Source organism: Ostrea edulis, chromosome 3 (genome assembly GCF_947568905.1).
Source record: "Ostrea edulis chromosome 3, xbOstEdul1.1, whole genome shotgun sequence".
Lineage (NCBI taxonomy): Eukaryota > Metazoa > Mollusca > Bivalvia > Ostreida > Ostreidae > Ostrea > Ostrea edulis.
Window position 1 is genome coordinate 76,712,938 of NC_079166.1, and position 21,628 is coordinate 76,734,565.

General features: G+C 36.9%; 1 protein-coding gene across 1 annotated transcript in view; it reads right to left on the reverse strand.

The window, feature by feature from the left end:
• LOC130052885 (uncharacterized) overlaps positions 1–21,628 on the reverse strand; it is an 87,972-nt gene that overhangs the window by 43,434 nt on the left and 22,910 nt on the right. The window contains exons 2-3 of the mRNA XM_056159048.1: positions 18,723–19,217; positions 17,272–17,499 (exon numbers count right to left, since the gene is read on the reverse strand). Of these exons, the coding sequence (XP_056015023.1) occupies positions 17,272–17,499; positions 18,723–19,217 (723 nt within the window). The remainder of the gene's footprint in view (positions 1–17,271; positions 17,500–18,722; positions 19,218–21,628) is intronic.

A 21,628-nucleotide genomic window follows, 5' to 3' on the forward strand; every position in this document is an offset into this window, starting at 1 on the left:
TAACTCTTCCTTTGGTAAAAGGAATATAAATATATATACACTTTATACACCACCATACACCGTATATCGTTACCCCTTTACACGCTGCTCGCAATAATTATGTAGAATTAGATTTTCTTACATAACGTAGTGATGATCGGGAGAAAATAGAGGGGCGATTTCAAGGTCACAATATATATTATGACCTTCGCACAAATATAAAAATGTTGAGTGATTTGATGCGAAATTGAAATAATATATTATTTGACAAGAAAAAATTTCACGTATACAGCTTATGTATAGGTTAGACGGCAACTTTACTTGATAACGCCTATCAATATAACGACAACATATAGACATGAATTGTAAGATGTACGTCGTGACGTACTTTTTCGTTGTGATCTCATAAGGTGCGAAGTGCACAGATATCATAGTTGTTTTTATATACTATAAAACTGTTCTGCTATAGCCATAATAGTGTTGATGTCCACAGTACTTTTAGAGTAAAAATGAATTATTTTTAAATATATAGCGTAAAACTATATGCGATCCGGGTTAGAATAGGTCCTCACTACCCCTTGCTTGTCGTCAGAGGCGTCTAAATATGGGGTGTTCTTTCGGATGAGATCGCAAAAACCGAGGTTCCGTGTCACACCAGGTGTGAGACGATAAAGATCCCTCCCTGCTCAAAGGCCGTAAGCGCCGAGCATAAGCCTAGATTTTGCAGTCCTTCACGGGCAGTGATGACGTCGCCTTATGAGTGAATCATTCCCGAGTAAAAAATCAAAAAAAAAAAAAAAATCAATCACATAAGATTCAATACAAAGGCCTAATGCAGAAAGATCTAACTCAAACCACACAATATAGTGAACATATCCATAAACTATGTGCATGTTAACCGAATTCCGTAGCTGAGCTCATTGTTTACAAAATACCCGCGTTTCCGCGAAATGAAAACGAAACCTGGCATGTTCTATTTTTCAATCTTCTAAACGTTACTGGGTCACCAGTGAAGCAAACTGGCGAGAGCGTCGTTATATAACGAGAGAAAGCGGACCTCCTTGAAAACATCCCTCGGAATATCGGAGCTCATTGTTTACAAAATATCCTCGTTTCCGAGAAATGAAACCTGACGCCTATCTATTTTCTGTCAGCTGTTAGACGAGGTCCGTAAATTATGTGTAAATTGTTCATTTGATAAATGTGTTTCATTGAATAAATGTGTAAACTTTTAATTGTTCTTTAATTCTTTTTATTTGAAAATTTCACATAAAGGAATACACCAGGAATACAAAACGCTCACACGCTATCCCCCCAACACCTCGCCTGCTACACACCACCACCTCTCCCCACCTGCCCAGCTTGACCGCGCCAACCCCGCTTGACCGCGCCAGGTGGCCCCGGCCACCTGGCCAACTGCTTGACCCCCTCTATAAAACCCCGCACTCCAAACTACACTCAAAACTGCACTCCGTTGAACTCCCTATCGGACCGCACTCAAAACTGCACTCAGTTGAACCGGCCATCGGGACGCTGTATACTACTCTTATAGAAGTTATGATCTTGAACACTCTTTGTTATTTTCACTTTGCCATGTTCCTCTTATCTGTTGTATTATCCGCTGTATTATCTGCACCTTAATTCAATATTAATCATGATTAATTATGGTTGATATTTTTTACAATATATATTGATAATAACATGCCTGAACTGCTTTCAGTGCATTGATATGACAGCATTATCCCTGAATATGACTGACAATTCGGATTATTCATTTCTTGCCTGCAGTTGCTTATCGCTTTGTTGTTAGTGTAAAGGGTCACTCAGGGCATTTAAATGGAATATTTTGTATTTTATAAATGTATATCAAAACCATATTATGTAGTATGTGTTTATTTATACTGTACATATTCTAATACAAAATATCATGAAATTCAATCCTCACACTACATTTCTTCCAAAAACGCCATCATTTTGAAACACCTGTCACTCTTGCTAAAACTCGTGCAAAACGAGTTAAATACTAATTGCAATTTTACCAGTGTAACTCTTGTAGCTTAATCGAATTCATTCATGAAGATGATTTGCTCCAGACAAACATATCTGTAAGCTGGCAGTATTCAGAACGCTATCATTATTACATGTAGGCCTACATGTACACTTTCAGCAAATGAAAATAACATTCTGTTGTAAGGTATATTTGCATTGTAAAGCCCCTTTGAGCGTACATAGTGTATGAAAAAGGTGCTATATAAATATGGTGTCATTATTGTTTATTTCTAAAATTTAAAGCGTCTATAGAAATAAAGCAAACAAACAAACAAAGACTCATTCATTACAATGGATCAAATATGCAGTGTATTTGATATGACAACGATCGCAGTCCAAAGAATGACACCGTATGCAGCATGAATGCATTAAACTGAACTTTCAATAGTATTAAAATGATAAATGAGAGAGGAGGAATCCCCAATCTAGCCACGTTTTCGGTAGTTTTCAGATGGATCATATCTCTACGAAAGGACACTTTCTTTTATTTACATGTCCATTGATTTTGCCTTTGATATCTGTATCAATTAAAATGATATCCATTTCCCTATGAATGTGAATGGCGTGCAAATGAATCTTGATAAACATATCATCACGTTTTTAACGGCTGGAAATTCACTCACATCTCTCAAACCCTACAAGCAAAATGAGGGTCATTGGGAATGCGGCGGAAATGTGATTTTGTTAACTAATAACGAGTATGTCCACCATTGTCACTAATAACAGTGTGTAGGCGTGTTATTTACGGGAATTGCCTTGTGAGGAAGTTTAATTGCCGCCTCTCATTCAACAATGTTCTTCCAAGTATCTGCGGATTCTGAGCTAGCAGCTGCGCACACACCTACCTAGCTAATCGCACATTGTTTTTAAAGTCCAGTAACATACATGTAGCAGACCAATCATTAACTTTGATACCGTTCATTTAATGAAACTCACCGTGTGTGCACGCGAATTGTCCTACTGAAAAAGATTTCTTCATAAATGTGACACAGATGTGAACAATGAGCGTATTAATCTTTTACTAAATCTCGTACGTCAAAATCAACGACTGGAACTTCCGGCAGAAATGAAAGTAGAATGCAAATGTGAAAAAAAATCATTTTTTGAAAAATGTGAGGATAAGAACTACAACGCTTTACGTCAGCATACTTGTCATGGAGTGGTGATGGGCTTCATGAAGTTTGCTGGCGTTAAGAGTCGCAGTTTTTCCAAAAATAAAATTCATTTTCTAAATGCACATGATCATCAAGTTTTAACTATGGAGTTTAGAAACATTTTTCCAAATGACAAGACCGCCGCGGTGGCCTAGCGGTTAGAGCTTTCGCCCCGCATGTGAAATACCGTGGTTCGAATCCCGGCCGGTCAATTCAATGCATGGTCATTCATAACATTTTTGATATGTTTGATGTGGAATAGCCTATATTTCTTTTCTGGTGAGTTTTTTTTATCATCTATGTCAAATTCGGAATATGAATAAACCCGAGTTATCGTTCATTGCAGAAGTTATCTTCTCATTACGGAAGATATATCGCCCCGCTTCAATTTTTAATATGTTGTAAATATTGGTATTTGATCGCTTTATTTGAAATTCTATGAGATGCATATGGAGAGGAACTATTGCTCAATTCAAGGATCTCACAACACCAAAGACGCTAGAGAAAAGTTCGCAAAACACGTTGTACCACATCGGTCACCTGAGTCATATTGACCCTGTTTTTCTACAGCTGTTTACAAAAAAAAAAATGCAATACTGATTCGTATGAAAAATTTAGACTTCATGTTATGACCCCAACCTAGCCCAGTAGGGTTACGGCATAACCATGATTCAAGGTCACAAGGTAAACAACCATGGTATACATGTAAAATATAAAGCTTTATTATGAGAATTTTATAGAGAAAATATGATTACCCCACCTTAAACAGTTCACAAGTCATTGTTTATATCATGTTCTCTTAAGCGTAGATCAAAATCAGAGGACAGGGTTACACGGTTAAAAGGTCTGGTGCCAAAAGGCTCTGTCACAATGAATGCGTATTATATAATAGGAGAGCCTTGTCACTCACCATTCAAAAGCTATAGGCAAGGTTCAAGTTTCAGACAGATAGGCAGGGCAACGATAATATGCCCCCTACCACCACGCCCCCATCCCACATGTATTTTAGTCCTAGGGCATCAAAAAAACTTGAATACACACAACTTAAGCAAGTTTGCATTTTGATATGATTTAGTGTGGCCAAGCTGATCTTGAAATTAATTTGTTTTCATTAATTTCCTGACTGACTGAACATTAATACTTTAGTCTATATATGTCCTTTGTGTGGATTTTCTCGCAAGCAATGATTGATTGATTGAATATGGTTTTACGCCGCTTGCACAATATTTCAGTCATTTTACGATCATGATTTAATTATCATATGTAAACATTAACTAGTCCTCAGTTTCTTTAGATCAGAATCAGGCTGTCTATTGATTAGTATATCAGCAATTCTTCATTATTAGTTTTTATCGTTATTTTCAAAAACCAAAATTCTATTCAATTAGATATGTTTGAAATCATTTGCAACCAACGCAATAAACATCAGGAACTTTATCATTTCACACTGAACAAATTTACCTGTTGCTAGATGTGCATCAGGCGTCGATAAACCGAACACGTTAATTATTTCGATTGGGATATCTAGTGTAATATTTCTTTGCAATAAATTAAATGAGCACAAAGACATCTATCAGGCCCGTCGCATCAAAGTGTCTGCCCACTTTTATTATGACATGCAAAGTTGGTTATTTTTACATACAGAAGTCGATCTACATATACTTGTAGGCTTACCCCCCCCCCCCTTCTTAAAATAGCATCTCAGGAATATTGTAGTGAAGGTGTAAAATGCAACCTGTTAATTGAAAGTTCAACCTTTGTCCCTTTTCTTCTGCAATTTAGGATTTAGAGCTTTGAATTTCTGTTTTTAAATTTACTTGTCAAGAATTTTCAGTTTTCAATATTGTGAGTCAGCCCCCCCCCCCTTTTTTTTTCTAACGATGTTACTTATCTGATCATATCGAATGCTTTCACTGTGCTTTAAATTTCAAGGTGTCTGTTATTAAAACTGGTTACTTCTGAAATTCTCCATATCAATTACATTATGACTTAGAGAGAAATAAACATCAAACACGGCTATAACACCCAGCCCCTTCCCCAACTCTTCAATTAGACAAATACATATTTTAAAAGTTTTCTCCATAAAATCGAAGCAATTAAAACTTGTTTAATTCCATAGATATAAAACGACCTGTTAAACCTCAGCATAATAAAGAATTTGGGAACGTAAGCTTTACTATGCACTGTTTGTTAATGCTTAGGGTCGCAATGGTACCCCCTCTGAACTTCCGGTGTAAAGGGGCTGAGTGCAGAAATGTAGGTCATTATGGCCGGTTTCTTATGGTCCCGATCTACTTCTCGGGACCCTCAATTACGCTACCTGAAGAGGTTCGCATATTAATATCATAATGACTAAGCTCACCTCTGCTGTCCATGAGAAGAGTATGAAGGTGTTTCCCTCTACATTTCCATATAAAAATCCAATCCCTTATCGTGGTCAAATTCTACCCCCTTGGGTTATGATTTGAACAAACTTCAATCTGCACTACCTGGTGATGTTTACATATTGATATGATTATTCAGGTCCCTGCTGTTATTGAAATTGATTGATTGTTTTACGTCCCGTCGAGAGTTTTCACTCATATTGAGACGTCAGCAGCTTTTGGTGAAATAAAAATAAAACCGATCAATGCTTAGCACTCAGGGTTGTAGCTGCGTGGTTTCTTTAACGTGCCAGCGCCTGCCGCGACAAGGGACTCCCGTATTAAGTTCATAACCCCAAAAGAACCGTGATTCTCATTTCTAGATGTCGATCGCCTGCATGGCGAAGGAACGCTGACTACATATGTTCAAGTTTTAAATCTCGAATTCACAACCTCCCGGTTATGAAGCGAACTCTGTCACTCAGCTCCCGCGATTGAGAAAAAGTTCACAGATTTCTCCTATATATTCCCGTGTAAAAACTTTAATCCCATATTGTGCGCATCCTACAGAACACAATTTGAACAAATTAGAATTAAGGAATTAGGTCTTCTTTTTTTCGTGGAATACCTTATTCCAACGATAAAAATCATTTATCCGGGTTAGAATAGGTCTTCCGTACCCCTTGCTTGTCGTAAGAGGCGACTAAATGGGGCGGTCCTTCGGATGAGACAGCAAAAACCGAGGTCCCGTGTCACAGCAGGTGTGGCACGATGAAAATCCCTCCCTGCTCAATGGCCATAAGCGCCGAGCATAAGCCTATATTGTGCAGCCCTTCACCGGCAGTGGTGACGTCTCCATATGAGTGAAATATTCTCGAGAGGGACGCTAAACAATATTCATTCAATTCATTGATCTGATAAAAGATATGATTTGAGTTGAATTAACGAGTTATTCTTAGACTACATTATATATCATTTCGAGATGGTGTTGTTTACTGTTGAGCAAACGGATTTCTTGTGGACTGAACAATGTAGTTATAAAAGGATGAGTTAGAGATAAGTCCTGTTTAGAGAAAATTGCTGGAATTTTGTTGAGTGGAACTGGAATTATGTGCAAAGTTCGATTTCGGTAATAACGGAAAGCGTGGGACACGTGATAGTCATGATGTGGGATGCCAGGTATAGGGTTCTCTTGAGGGTTGTCACGGCATCCAGGTGGACAAGTGAGTGTTACAGAGCGTTTTTCGAGTTTTATCAGTGAACTTCGAAGGCGTCACAGCTGTTGTAACGTCGTACGGATGCCTCGTCTCGGTGCCCACTCATAAACATATTATGCCGGAGTTGGGAACCATAATCGTTAAGGGCTACGATATTACAGTGTCTCTGAGGCAGTGTGCGGTGGATCTGGTATTTGGGTTCGTGACATGAAGGAAGTTGTCGCAAGGTGCAAACTGGACTATTGTCATTCCCGGTTGAATACATTTAACTCTCAGCCCGAAATTGCAGAAACAGAAGCGCGTTGTCATATTAGGGGGGGGGGGGGTGTCTCAAATAGCCATCTTTATTTCATTTTGCATAATTAATTATTATTTATATTTGATATTTGTTTGTTTTTGTTTAATAAATTTATATGTCGATAAAAATATTAAGTTTTTTTTTCTTTTCAGGATTCCCTAATCTATATATAAACACGAAGCATCCAGAGGAATCCCCAACATTCTAATAGAAAGTAGTTCCTGCTATTTATTATTTTTTTGTTGAATACGATATTCCAATAATTTTTCAATCAACGAAAAAGCGTGCAACATGTAAAATTAAATGATTCTGTAAAGCTTGGAGATATTTGCATATCGATATGCATAAGCAGGACTCCTTCAGAACATTTTGAAAGCAAACTTTTATCTGCACTACCTGAGCATGTTTGCCTACTAATATCAGTATTCGTAAGTCTACTGTTAAAAAAGTGTTCCTCTATATATTCATACAAAATACTGACACTATATTGTGGCCCCCATCCTACCCACGAGGATCATGATTTGAAGAAATGTCTCCTTTAAGAAAAAATATTGAAACGAAAGCTGTTATTTTGAAGATGAAGCACTCTAAATGGATGGAATATCGACGAAAATTGGAAATTGTAATTAAAATACATGTTTCACTTGAAACCCGTTGATTTGTATCATATTTGAAAACAATGTGTCCTTGAACATATATGACAAGCTTAGAAGAACAAGAGGCCCATGGGCCACATCGCTCACCTGAGTTACCTTGGTCCATATCAGAAGACTTTACATTTGTATTTGCATGTAAAACCGTAGTCCCTATTATGGCCCGAACCTACTCCTGGAGGCCATGTTTTTTGCAAACTTGAATCTACACATGTCAGAAAGCTTTCATGTAAATGTGAACTTCTTTGGCCCAATGGTTCTTGAGAAGAAGATTTTAAAAAAACCAACAAAATCCTATATATTTGTATGTAAAACTTTGATTCCCTTGTGGCCCCATCCCCCCCCCCCCCCCCCCCCCCCCGGGTGGCCATGATTTGAACAAACTTGAATTAGTCTAGTCAATCTAGCTCAAAACTGAGGAAAACCTCCAACTAATTGCAACATGCAACAGAAATGAAATTTTGATTATTCATGCAAGAAAACACATGCAAACAACATATTAAAAATCGGCTTTTGTATTTCCATGGAAAATTGGAATTTTGGGGTAAAAGGATGTGTTTTTTCATGAAAATCGCTAAAAACTGGAAATTGAGGAAAATGTCCATTTTATGTAATATACAGTAAAAATAAGTTTCATAACCTCAAATTTCAACCTGGGATTGTTCGATTATTTTTTTTTTACAGCAGAATATATTCTTTTCCTTGACTGTAATTTTTGGGTAAAATCTTGCTTTTTTGAATATAATTGTTAATGGTTGAAATTTTAAGAAGAAAACCCACATTTTGTCATACATTTGAGTCTACCAATAAAAAATTGATGTTAGGGTTTATTTTAAAAACTGCTCAACAAGTAAGATATATAGATTATTGGCAATGTATATGAAAAATACCATTTTAGGTAGGGAAAACCTACCTTTTTCTAAAACAAAAATAGTGAAAAACTGGAAATAATAGGAAATGACTGTTTTATAAAAAATATGACAGTGATCTTATGAATTTAAGAATAAAAGTCCAAATCCACAACTAAATTTTCTTCACCAAAATTTAATCTTCATTTTCCAACAAAAAATCGTTAAAAACTGGATTTCGGAAGAAAATACTTTTTCCTGTCCATTAGGCATATATGAGTTACCACATGAAGATTTATACATTAAAATAAACTGTTAACACAAAACAAATGCCCCTTCAAAAATGGGTCTGTAAAAGATGACCTACATTTTTTGCAGTTACTCCCCTTACATCGGAAGTTGGAGGCGCGCTTACCATTCCGGTCCTATGTTTCACATAAATACATGTAGTATTTTAAAACAAACAGTGTATAGTAAAGCTTACGTTACCAAATTCTTTATTAAGCTTCGTTTTAAAACTTTGTACTACATCTATGACGAAACAAGGTTCAGTTTCTTAGATTTTATAAAGAAATCTTTAATACGTGCTCTTCGTCAAGTTCTAGAGTTTGGGAAAGGGGGGGGGGGGGTGTTATAGCCGTATTTGATGTTTAGTTCTATCCAAATTTATTGTGCAATTAATACCGAGAATTTCAGGAGTAATCTGTTTTAAAAACAATGGACACATATAATTAAAAGCAAAAGGAATCAGGCACGCAGCATCGTAAAAGGGGGGGGGGGGATGTGAAGATAATTTCACAATATTGCCTGAAAATTGACAAGTAAATTTTAATCCAAAGTTATAAAAATCCTTCATTGGTGTGAGTGTGTGTGTGTGGGGGGGGGGGGGGGGGGTAGTAAGGTTGTTCTCTCAGTTCCATTTTACACTTCCACTGTGTACAGTTCACGACAATGCTATTTTTAAAAAAAGAGGAGGGAGGGAAACAAATCTGTCTAAAAATCGACCTCTGTACGTAAACATTTATCAACTTTGCATGTAATGATACAAGGTGTAGAGCCATTATTGCTACGTGCCTGATAATTATATAAGTGATCATTTGAGTTAATTGCAGTACAGTTTCAGTCCATGATTTTACAAGTACAACGGCTAGTGTCACAATTTGCCTTGCATTTACAGCGAAAAACGTTCCAAAAGTTTATCTGGCGCGACTTGTAATTTAGTTTTAACGGATACAAGAATTGTTGAAAGCAGTGATAAGCCCCAATTCGAAGGATCCAAATTAAATCATTTCTTTAGTCCACTCTATGACTTAAAAAATTCTTGCAGTGCTCCTTTTCTGCAGCTGTAGTTAGTAGTTAGTGGCAATGACTGAACTTATAAAAATGATAGTGTTAGACAATTCTTCACAAAGCAAATCTCCTATAAGTGTCTCTATGGTATTCCATCGTACAAAGTCGATATGACATCGACACCAGAATATATCTTTTTCTCGATGAAATACTCATATAGGAAGGTGAAGATAACGAACAGTGATCCATCTCGTAACTCCTATAAGCAATACAAAATAGAGAGGTGGGCAAACACGGACCCCTGGATATACCAGAAGTGGGATCAGGTTGCCTATTGGCTATAAGGAGTAAGCACCCCCTGTTGACCGGTCACACCCGCCGTGAGCTCTATATCTTAATAAGGCAAACGGAGTTACCCTTATTCAATATCATTGTGCCAAAAATGGCCTAACAATCTATATGAAACAAGTCAGACAGATTTGACCCAATGATAGGTTATATTGGCAAAGTAGATTGTTATAACGACCATACATTTTGCGAAATGCTGACTTCAAACGAAACAGCTGAAACCCCTTCACCATCAACTTGTTTGTCAGTAGCCTGCCTCCATTTAAAAACTAATCATATACAGAATTTTTTCGCGATTTGTCTACATTTTGACTATACAGGACCTGTTCCGATGCCGAACATTCTTGACGTTGTGTCACATCCTGTGAATGCATCTACAAAGGGCAAGGATTGACAAAGTTTCGTTCCTAAAAAGACGTCTGGTTTTAACGATATTCTTCACTTAGGGGCAAGATCAAAAATTCAATGTCTCACAAAAAACTAAGTTCACATAATTTTCACCAAGAACCCCCCCCCCTTTAAAACTTAATATGACAAATGTTGAAACTAATCGAATAACAAAAAAGGAACGTACGATTATAAATAACACTATGTATACCTTTTCTACTGTTTATTTACAAATGAAAGTGTACATTAAATCTATGAAATGTTCATTAATATGTTTTAAATATTATGTGGTATTCAACAGTGGCTTGTCTTTTTCCTTTTTCCACTAAAGTGTAATCGATGTCGGATGACAGAAATTTGCGGGAGTTTTTTTCCCTCCCTCTAACTAATTGAATTTAAATTTCCATCCGACATTGACTTCGTCCCTTAGGGCAGTTATGTTTATTTCAAAGTTCGTTGCTATTTCTGTGCTTTATATATAGACATTTCAAACACAATGTGCATTTTGTATGATCTTCTAAAATTTACGATAAATAACTGTATCCCATTTCCATTCTCAATGATCGTGTGCCAGCTTGGCGAGAATTCCATCGTCATCGAAAACAAGTTTTGTCTTGAATAGATGGCCGGGCGGTCTAGCGCGCTGTTCGCATGCTGCTAGGAGATGTGGTTCCGCAGGTCGTGAGCCCAAGACTAATTAGATAGATTTTTATTATTTATATTATCAATGTTTTATTATCATTATTACCCATGAATGACTCCCCAAACCTGAATTTGAAAAAGAAAAGCAAAAATACTTTACTTACTTAATTTTATAAAAGTTTTTAATACAAAACGCTTGCTCAAATGATGAAGATACAAAATAACTGAAACTTTTAACCCGAATGGCTTTCCATACTTTTTTTTTAACAACCGTAATTCCCCCTTGTAAATTGACACTAATTCTTTAAGATTTCATTTATAATTGATTATTCATAACTTCTAAAGTAAATACTGTGTTTTAAAATTAAAATTAATTCAGTAGAGGGTCAAACAAAATATTTTGAAGCTTTATTCGCGAAAGTTCCCCGGGAATGGAAGTCGGCAAAGAATATGAGATGCTGCGCAATATTGTATGTATATAGAAGGTCTTAAAATCACCTTTTTAATACAACTGTTAAGCTGTTTAATCGCGTTTTTTATTACATGCACTTTAGATCGTCGTGTATAACTTTATTCCGATGACTGTCACAGTTAAGGTATCACACCGGTAATTATTTTCACTATATATTACTATAGAGGGGAAAAAATCATTAAAAATCAGTTTACAAAATTGATGCCGAATAACGCAGTCAGACACGTTCTATGTTACCTATCTCGTCTGCCGACACCAGAAAAACAACACCCTACGCGGCATTTTCGAAAAAAAATTACCCGCAAACAAGACTACCCTCAAATCCACGTGTTTTTCACATGTGTGTAAACAGCCGGAGTGCACCTCAGGAAGTAGCCTCAGCTACCAACAGCAAATAGTTCCTTTGTATACACTTGATTATTTCTACAAATTACACAAAATTTCCTAATCAGGGGTACAAAAATTAAGAGAAAAGAAGAAGAGGAAATGAGAAAAATCGCGCAAGGAAAAAAAATATTTCTTTAAATATATGGAACTACAATTGACTAACTTCATTTTGATTGGACAGTTACCGGTGTGATACCTTAAGTTACTCCCCTGTACGTGTACGGCGTGCCGTAAACATCACAAATTATCGATGGTTTACTAAAACATTTAAGTCTAAATTTTAAATATTTCCCATTGTCCGATTTTGTTCGATTTTTTGTATTTTGTTAATCACGCTTTTGTTTATTAAATTCCGTCGAGTTTGTTTCTGCTGCAATTACTTTGAGGTGATTTGCTAGATTGACTAGACTAAATCTGCATTATGTCAGAAAGCTTTCATGTAAATATCAGCTTTTCTGGCTTAGTGGTTTTTGGGAAGAATATTTTTAAAGACTGTCCCTATATATTTGCATGTAAAACTTTGATCCCCTATTGTGGCCTAATCCGACCCCCGGGGGCCATGGTTTTAAGAATTTTAGAATCTGCACTATATCAGGAAACTTTCATATAAATCTCAGCTTTTCTGGCTCAGTGGTTCTTGAGGAGAAGATTTTTAAAGATTTCCCCTATATATTAGCATGTAAAACTTTGATCCCCTATTCTGGCCCCATCCAACCCTCCCGGGGCCATGATTTTGACAATTTAGAATCTGCACTACCGAATAAAGCTTATCTATAAATTTCATCTTTTCTGGCTCAGTGGTTCTTGAGAAGATTTTTTAATGCCCTACTCTATTTTTACCTTTTCTTCATTTTCTCCCCTTGGAAGGTGGACTGATCCTTTATTTTAACAATTTAAAATTCCCTTTACCTAAGGATGCTTTGTGCCAACTTTGGTTGAAATTGGTCCAGTGGTTTTTGAGAAAAAGTCAAAAATGTCAAAAGTTTACAGACGGACGGACTCCGGAATACGGGTGATCAGAAAAGCTCACTTGAGCTTTTAGGTCAGGTGAGCTAAAAAGGACATTGAAAGGAAAGCTGCCATTTTGAAGCTGAAACAATATTTATTGATGAAAAATCCTAAAGTAAGAGAAATTCCAGCGACGTACCTATTTATGTCAATCCCTCCTAAACCTATGACGGATCAATCACATTTTTTTCTGAAAGTCACATGCAACGCCTAAAAATGCTAATTCTGACTAGAATTTGTCCAATTTAAATTCCCTTTCTTACAATCCAGAGAGCGGTGTTCTCAATTCGCGTGGTTTTAATATAAATTGTAATGTTCGCTAACAATGTTGTGAATCTACGGAAGCCAATAAATGTCGGGGTATAGAATTAATTTCAATTTAGCAGGCGCCGCCACTTAATTTATCTGACGGCCGCCACTTAATTCATTATCTGGCGACCGCCATATAAATCAGCTGGCGGTCGTCGCTTAATTTAACCGACGGTGGCCAGTTATTCAACTCTCTCTCTCTCTCTCTCTTGTTAGTAAAATGTTGAACCGAAAAGTGAACGGAATCTAAGAATGGGAATGACTTATGTGGACAAGATAGCAAAACTTTGGATTTTTTTAAAAAATGCACCAAAATAATTTTATCTTATGATTCTGCATCATAAATTGACAAAGCGAGGTCAAACGTTAGTATCAAATTTGATAAAGCGTTTAATAAGAATTTAGTAATTTCGGCATTGGTAGAGGCGTTAGCGATCAGCAACATCTATAGGTAGAGAATGGAAATAACATGCGCGGTTTATATGACCCCCCCCCCCCCCCAAAGGGGTCGAAAGTAACTTTTTCTACCACAGGCTAATTTTAGCCTGTGAGTAAAAAATGCACAGGCTAAAATGAAAACATACAAGCTAGAATAAAAATAGTAAAGCAGTGTTCAATTATTTTTTTTTTCATTTTTTTTTTAATCAATGATATTCCCCATCCTTACTGGGCCTAGTGGGTCAACAGGCATCGTTTGAACAAGACACTAATTTACGTAAGTCATATGGTGCAATGTATAGGTATCTTGATTATCGCACCTCTAATCCACAACCTGTTTACCGCAGGCCTAGATTCAGTCTTCCAATTCCATGCCACATCAGGGTTGTCACTAGTGATTTTTCAAAGCGAATCGCGGACTCGTGGTTTTATAAACAGCACGATCACGGGTCGCATGAACTTTTTTGATAATCGTTTACGCGGTGAGCAGTGCACACGTGCCTTCACTACAACCTACGGAAGCATATTAGGGCCGCAGCAGTATCTCAATATGAGAATAAAATAATTTAGATAGGACAGTCTAATGATTCTGATAAAACTAACTTCCGGAAGACTTGGTAAAACATAGACTACGGTTTAAAAAAAAGATAAATGAATAACAAAAACCTCGTACTTCAATTCAATGTAATCACCCCTATAAGTAAACAGGACTCGTGGCACATGTCTATGTTTTCCATCATAATGCAATGCGCGATGTCCGCGTTTCTTAAAAAAAAATCATAAAAGAATAATCCGGATAGAGACGGTAGTTGAAATCGGTCGTCCATGTAAGCGTTTGTATGATTCAGAGTGCAAGTTTAAGAAAAGCGAATAGCGCATCACCGTATAAAACGGATACGATACGGTCATAATTTGTAAATCACCACTTGCTAAGATTTTCGAGTGTCCACTATTTATACTCGCTATTTTTCAAATGTACTCGCATTTTGCGAGTATTTCTCGCTAATCCCGATCCCCCCCCCCCTTTCGTAGCAAAGCGTCAATAACGCACATGTACATGTATCAATATACACATAATACCGTGCATATGTACACTTACAACAGGAAATGTAGTATGTATAAAACAACGATAATACATTATCTTATTAAGTCGTATTGCTTGTCGTAATAGGCGACTGATGGGGCGGTCCTTCGGATGAGAAACGAAGCCCCATGTCAGAGCGGGTGTGGCACGATAAATATCCCTCCCTGCTCAAAGGCCGTAAACGCCAAGGAAACGGTGACGTATTTCCTTAAGAGTGAAAAATTATATCTACAACCAACAAACCACTTAATATGGATCATAATCGTCACTACTCTCATTGGTTCTGTTTCAGTCTTTCTTCAGGTTCAACACTAATCCGCAGGGTATCGGTAAATGTACGAACTTTTTCATCGATCCATCCCAAATGAGGCAAAAATTTATACCCAACGTACTCAATTATTGAATGACTGATGTTTTCCACCGCACTTAACAATTTTTCAGTTATCTGGTGACATCCAGTTTTTATTGGTGGAAGAGAGAACCCAGATACGATGTACCTGGGAATAGACCACGACCTTCCGAAAGTAAAATGGGAAACTTTCTCATTTACGTAGTAGTTACCCCATATGATATTGTTGGTTATGTGCAGATACCCGATGGGTGTGGTCATAATGACACGAGGGAGCGTAGCTCCCGAGTGTCATTATGACCACGCCCATCGGGTATCTGAACATAATCAACAATATTATATGGGGTAAGTGACTTGTACCATAGTTTACTATTATTCACTATATTTTATTATAGCTTTCGGAAGCGCGGTCGCCTGTTTACAATATGATGCCAATTGTTATGTCTTTACATTACACTTTGAACACCATATATTTCTATCATAATGACTTTCTATCACCGAAAAATGTATGTTCGTTAATTGTTTTTTAAAAAAGCCGTTTTTAAAGTGCATATAAATGTTTGGACTGTTGGTTTTGATATTTTTATTTTAATACATATTTTGACTAAATTGGCTGGAAAAACATTTACATGTATACACAATAGATTTAAAAAAAAAAAAATGGAGAAACATAAGAAAAAAAAAAAAGAATTGTAAGACGCGAAACCATAAAAGAAACACAAGTCTGATTCACTCTGTTCGCTAAACAAGTTTATCTCTCAAACGCGTTCTTATCACGTGACTGGGTCTTTTATGAAACTCTTTATAAATGATACCCGTATTTCTACTTACACGTGTTTCTCGACTTGAGGAGAATATGGAAATAGAAAGTCTTTGGGACGAGACCATTGACGATATTATCTTGTATTAAGGTTTACATGTAAGTGAGATTCAGTGTGAATATCTATAATGTATTTGGAGAATTTAGTCTGAGTCAGTTATCCGTGTTTGATATGTGCAATTTTGATCTGGAGGAACTTCATACAGTGGACAGTGATGTTGATTTGTTTTTTCGAGAATGTGGGCGGGGTTTGAAGAAAAGTGTGGGTTATGTACAGATAACCCACACTTTTAACAAAAGAAAGCACGCCAAGCTATGGTACAATGGATTCGAACCACCTCCACCTGAAGTATGGATATTACTATCCCACGTGCATTTTATTATACCGGTAGAAGGTCAATCTCTAAAGCTTAAAAAAGGCGTGAAACGATTACATGAATCGAACGAGGGATGGGATAGACTGGGAATTCACACATTTCAGAGAAATTATTGCCATCAAAATATTCTAAACAAAAAAGGGGGGAGGTTAGTAATATCCATACTTAAGGTGCCTGTGTTCGAACCCGCGTCGACAGAGGTGAGATGCCGGGTGACTTTCAGCGCGATGCTCTAAACACTCGGCCTAGGAGGCTTTAAAATTTAATGTGTCACATAAATGTATTATATGCCAACTGGAGGACTAAATTAGATTTAATCATCTTGAAAACATCTAGTTCGATGAAAGGAAAGTTTGATTTTCCCGAAAATAGTGTTGTTGGAAAAAGTATTTGATCTGTTGTTTTCGGCGGGGGGGGGGGGGGGGCTTTATTCATTGTGTAACCTCATAAAAATGACAAACCCGGGGAAAGGATGTTACTCCAAGGCACCTGCTAAATATTTTTCATGGTTAGTTAATGGATTTAATATACATACATGCATTACAGTAGTATAAAGAATATGAAACGGTGGGTTCCGTGGGTGACTCCCTATTCTCTCTGTAATTTCTGCTCCCCTTCATAATAAGCTTTTTGATTTGGCACGTTAAAAAACCCTCAATGCAAAGCCACTGAGCGCTAAGCGTAGGTCTACATTTGCGGTTTTGCACCAACAGCTGATGGAGATTATGTATTCTAACAAACTATTTGAAGTAAATCAAAGAAAGTTTTTTGTAAGCCGTGTTTATTTCTTTCGACTTACTGTGCTTTCTGTAAGCCGTGTTGTTGATGATGTAAATATCCCAGTGTGGGTGGGGACCTATACAGGATCTCACGATGTCAGGTCTCGCTTCATGGTATAGTCTCCAGAGCCATTTGACGTGTTGTACACTGCCCTGTGATTGTACACACTCTCCGGTCTTCTGTAAGTCCTCTAAAAACGCTCCTCGTTCACTCTCAGTCATGCGTACTTTATCTAGAGGGATGCTCACTGAATAATATATAAATAAATATCGATTAATTACACGCTCCTCACTCTGTGTCAGATTATTTAGAAGTTCATTAGATTGTTCGAAAATGTGTTGAGGAATACATATATATAACAAAGGAGAATTCCCAAGGCATAACCAGGCATACTGCTGCTTCATTTACAAAAGCTCAAGTCAAACATAGGGTATCCAATTTCAAATGTGAAAAGAAAGTGCAAAGGAATTCTAGAATATCACGAACTTGTATATTTTATATCATGTTCAGAAATTGCTATACCCCACCCTTCTTTATATAACTCAATATAAATTAAGTCTTCCAACTATATTGGTCATAACAGAGAACTCATGGTCAAAATTCTGAATTTCACGCAGTGAAATTCATTCATTTTACTTATACAAACTTACATCTAGTATTCGAATCCGATGTCTTCACTTTTTAAAAAAGAAAAGTTGTTTGTAGCGAGTAGCAGCAGCTAGTATATACGTACATGTATGGCATAACTACCCCCCACCCCCCACCCCTTTAAATCACCTAGTTGAATATTTTAAAGTTACATGCACATCTATATGTTGTTACTGAACTTTGCGTTTTAAAATGACTCACATGAATACCAGATCATACGGTTATAGGGGTATACCATGAAGTACATCCGTATGCTACTAATGGTGCGAAGACGTAATTTTGTTTAAAAGTTTATGATCCGCCCCTGTACATATATAGTAACTTAAAACTGCAAGTAGAGAACCACTGTGTTGTAACATTGCCAACACCTGTAATGTTCTCTTTCTCATATGATCCCTCATACGTCATTATTGGGTATTTTTTTCACTTTTGTAAGTGTTTAGAAAGCAGTATTACGTGTTAACTTTAAGATATACAGAATAAGAGTGATCTCCCAGTAGTGACATCTTACATGTGATGTGTAGATACAGAGGATACAATGTACATTAGATATAGCGATGTGAGATACTGAATAACAGGACTGAGACAGACATATGATATATAACGTCAGTCAAGAAACTCTAACTTCAATGTTTAATTTGGCCGATATTCAAATGAAAGTGTGAATCCTCAGTTATGTTAATGAATCGAGTTAATTAGAAGAAATTATAGCATGTAACATGATTTAAGAATGTCGATATACATGTACTAATCAACGTTAAGAGAATATTCAAGAGATTGTTCTCCATTTGAATTAACAACAAGATGAGAATATCAACTTACATGTCCGTGACACTTCATCACAGATACTCGTGTCCTCCATGGTGACGTGGGTCAGTATGTTCATCTGTAGACGGCGTATGAGTAAGTAATCAACTAACGAGTCGTCAATAATGACACATTTCTCTCCAGACTTCCTGGTGTATCTGTGTGATCTCAGATACCTCACTGCTGTAGTATAACTGTATAAACGATGCACGTAGAACGGTGTAACACTACGGTTTATACCACGTTCTATAACACGGTACATGGTCTCATCCTTGACGTCCTCAGTGATGTCTACGCCGTCCTGATCCCAAAGAAATCCACGTGACTTCAGTCCGTCCAGAGTCCGCTGAGCCTCCTCACTTGTTACACTGCCCTTACCGTACATCTCCTTTTGTATCTCATTAAGAATGTCCAGACAGTTTGTATCAGTAAAGTCGGGGGTACCGGAGTCAGAACACAGAAAACAGAATAACACGTACACCTCGTCATCAGACAGGGAGGAGAACTGGTCTGAAAGAAAATGTTATTCATAAAATGAATTTGAAGTAAATAGTGTGATACTTATAAATCCGATTCACTGTAGATTAAGTGTATGATTGATAGGTATACGTATGTACTGCACATCCTTGTCTATTTCATAGTTTTCATTTCAGATTTCATGCGTACTGTGCATGTAAACATAGGTTGGCTTTAACTGGAATATTCCCGGGGAGGAAGAGAGTTTCAACAATATTTTTAATTGGGAAAAAATACATATCAAACAATGAGTACATCACAAACAACAACTTGTAAAGAGTCTGAAGTTCATGAATACTACAAACACTGTCACAGTGTATATATAACTGATATAAACATTGGACATTTTATTTACTATGAGGATCCAATGTTAAAATTATCAGATTCAGGAAACAAAAATGAGAAATTAATGAAATTAAAGGGATAGAAGTCATCGCGAAAACAATTTGTCATTTGTTCACCAACATAATCTTTTGAAATCTTCTTTATGGAATTTTTCAAATGTAATAGTTTTGAATTGAAACCTACGAACACGGGGGAAAGTGCGGGGGGGGGGGGGTAGAGTTCCATGGTCATTTTATGTACTTTTGTATGAATAAAAAACAAAGCAGGCCACACTCCTCAAATCAAAGTACTTAAAGTACTCGTGGGAGTTGAACATTGTGGAAATTCAGTTAGAAAAGATAGCACTGGAAGGGTAGGGGGATAAATGACTGAATGTTATCATGATTTTAGATACAAATCAACTGTTGTTGTTTTTCAAAGCGTTACAACAGCAAACATGGATAATGGAAGGCCCATGGGCCACAACGCTCCTCGTGGGCCACAACGCTCCTCGAGTAACTGAAGTCGTGTTGTTGTTTTCTATGATTTCACCCCTTTATATTCTCATGAAAAATGTGACCACATATTATGGCCCAAACTTTCAAATCAATATGGTTATCAATGCCTTGCAGTTATGAAGAAGTTTTTCCCCTGTATATATACATTCAAGTTTAATCCTAGTTATAGCTAATTCTAAGGATTCATTACTTGAAAAGCTAGTCCAATATGCTAAACTGTCACCTGAGTATACTACAGTCCTGTAGAGGATCAATGGAATGGTAAATAATTGTATAATAACTCAAAATAAATGAAATGCAAAAAAATTAAAAATTGTCGGGCATCGGAAATGTACAAGCCAAGTTGCGCAAGGAATGGGCATAGAGGGAACCGGCAGAAATGTTTTCAGGAATTATCAAGCAGGGAGCAAAATTTTGCGTACATAAATTTCAGCCGACTTAAATCCTGTGTGACCTTGACCTTTAACCCTTGACCAAAATCAATAGGCTTCTTTGTCTCATCAAGGGCGATAGTCCATCTAAGTTTAATTGAGATCCTATAATTTGTTAAAAAATTATAGTGAAGAAAACAAAATTTTCTCCAAATTTCAGTCTATTTATAGCCACTGTGACTTTGACCTTGTGACCCCGGAATCGATAGGCTTCTTGTCTTACTTAATCGATCTAAGTTTGATTGAGATCCTATAATTCGTTCAAGAGCTATGGTGCGGAAAACAAAATTTTCTCCAAATTTCAGTCTATTTATAGCCAGTGACCTTGACCTTTGACCTAGTGACCCCAGAATCGATAGGCTTCCTCATCTTACTGAGGGTGACAATCCATATAAGTTTGAATGAGATCCTATAATTTGCTCAAGAGCTATGGTGCGGAAATGAAATGTTGATGCGTGCCCGCCTGCCCACCCAAAGGCACTTCATCAGATCATAAGCCGAGTTCGACTTCATCGCAACTCCGCTAAAAATGAAACACTAGTCAAATAATGTTATTTGTTGCCAAGGTATTTGGGATATTATACTGTGGCTCAAACAGGGGGTGAATGAACCTGACAGTATGGAAAGCATACAGTGGAATCAGACTTGTGATGCTGGAAATCTATAGTGATTAATAAACTATACATGTACAAGATCCATAACTATTTTTTTTCCTTCAGTTTGTGAGGGAGAATCCTCATGTCTCTTTCATCTGTAGACAAATAAACAATGTGTTTTGACCAGAGCAATTTCCAGTCCTTTTTGCAGCATAAATTCAACATTGTGGCAACTGGGTTAAACTTTGATAGTGAAGTAATACATGGCAGCACCTTATCCCATGCTCTTAAAATTTCTGTTTGACACATACTCATGACATCCACTCAAACATTACAGAGTGCAGCAAAATCCCATTGTAATAGGGGATTCAAAATGGATAACTGGTACAAAGTATGGTACATACTATTCAAAAAGGATAATGAATTTGACATATTGATGTCTTGGAAAAGGAAATTCTGACATCAGGGCTCTAAGCGTTTTCAAACATTGTCATTTGATAAAAGTGTTCTACATTTTTAAAAATAGAGATTAATAT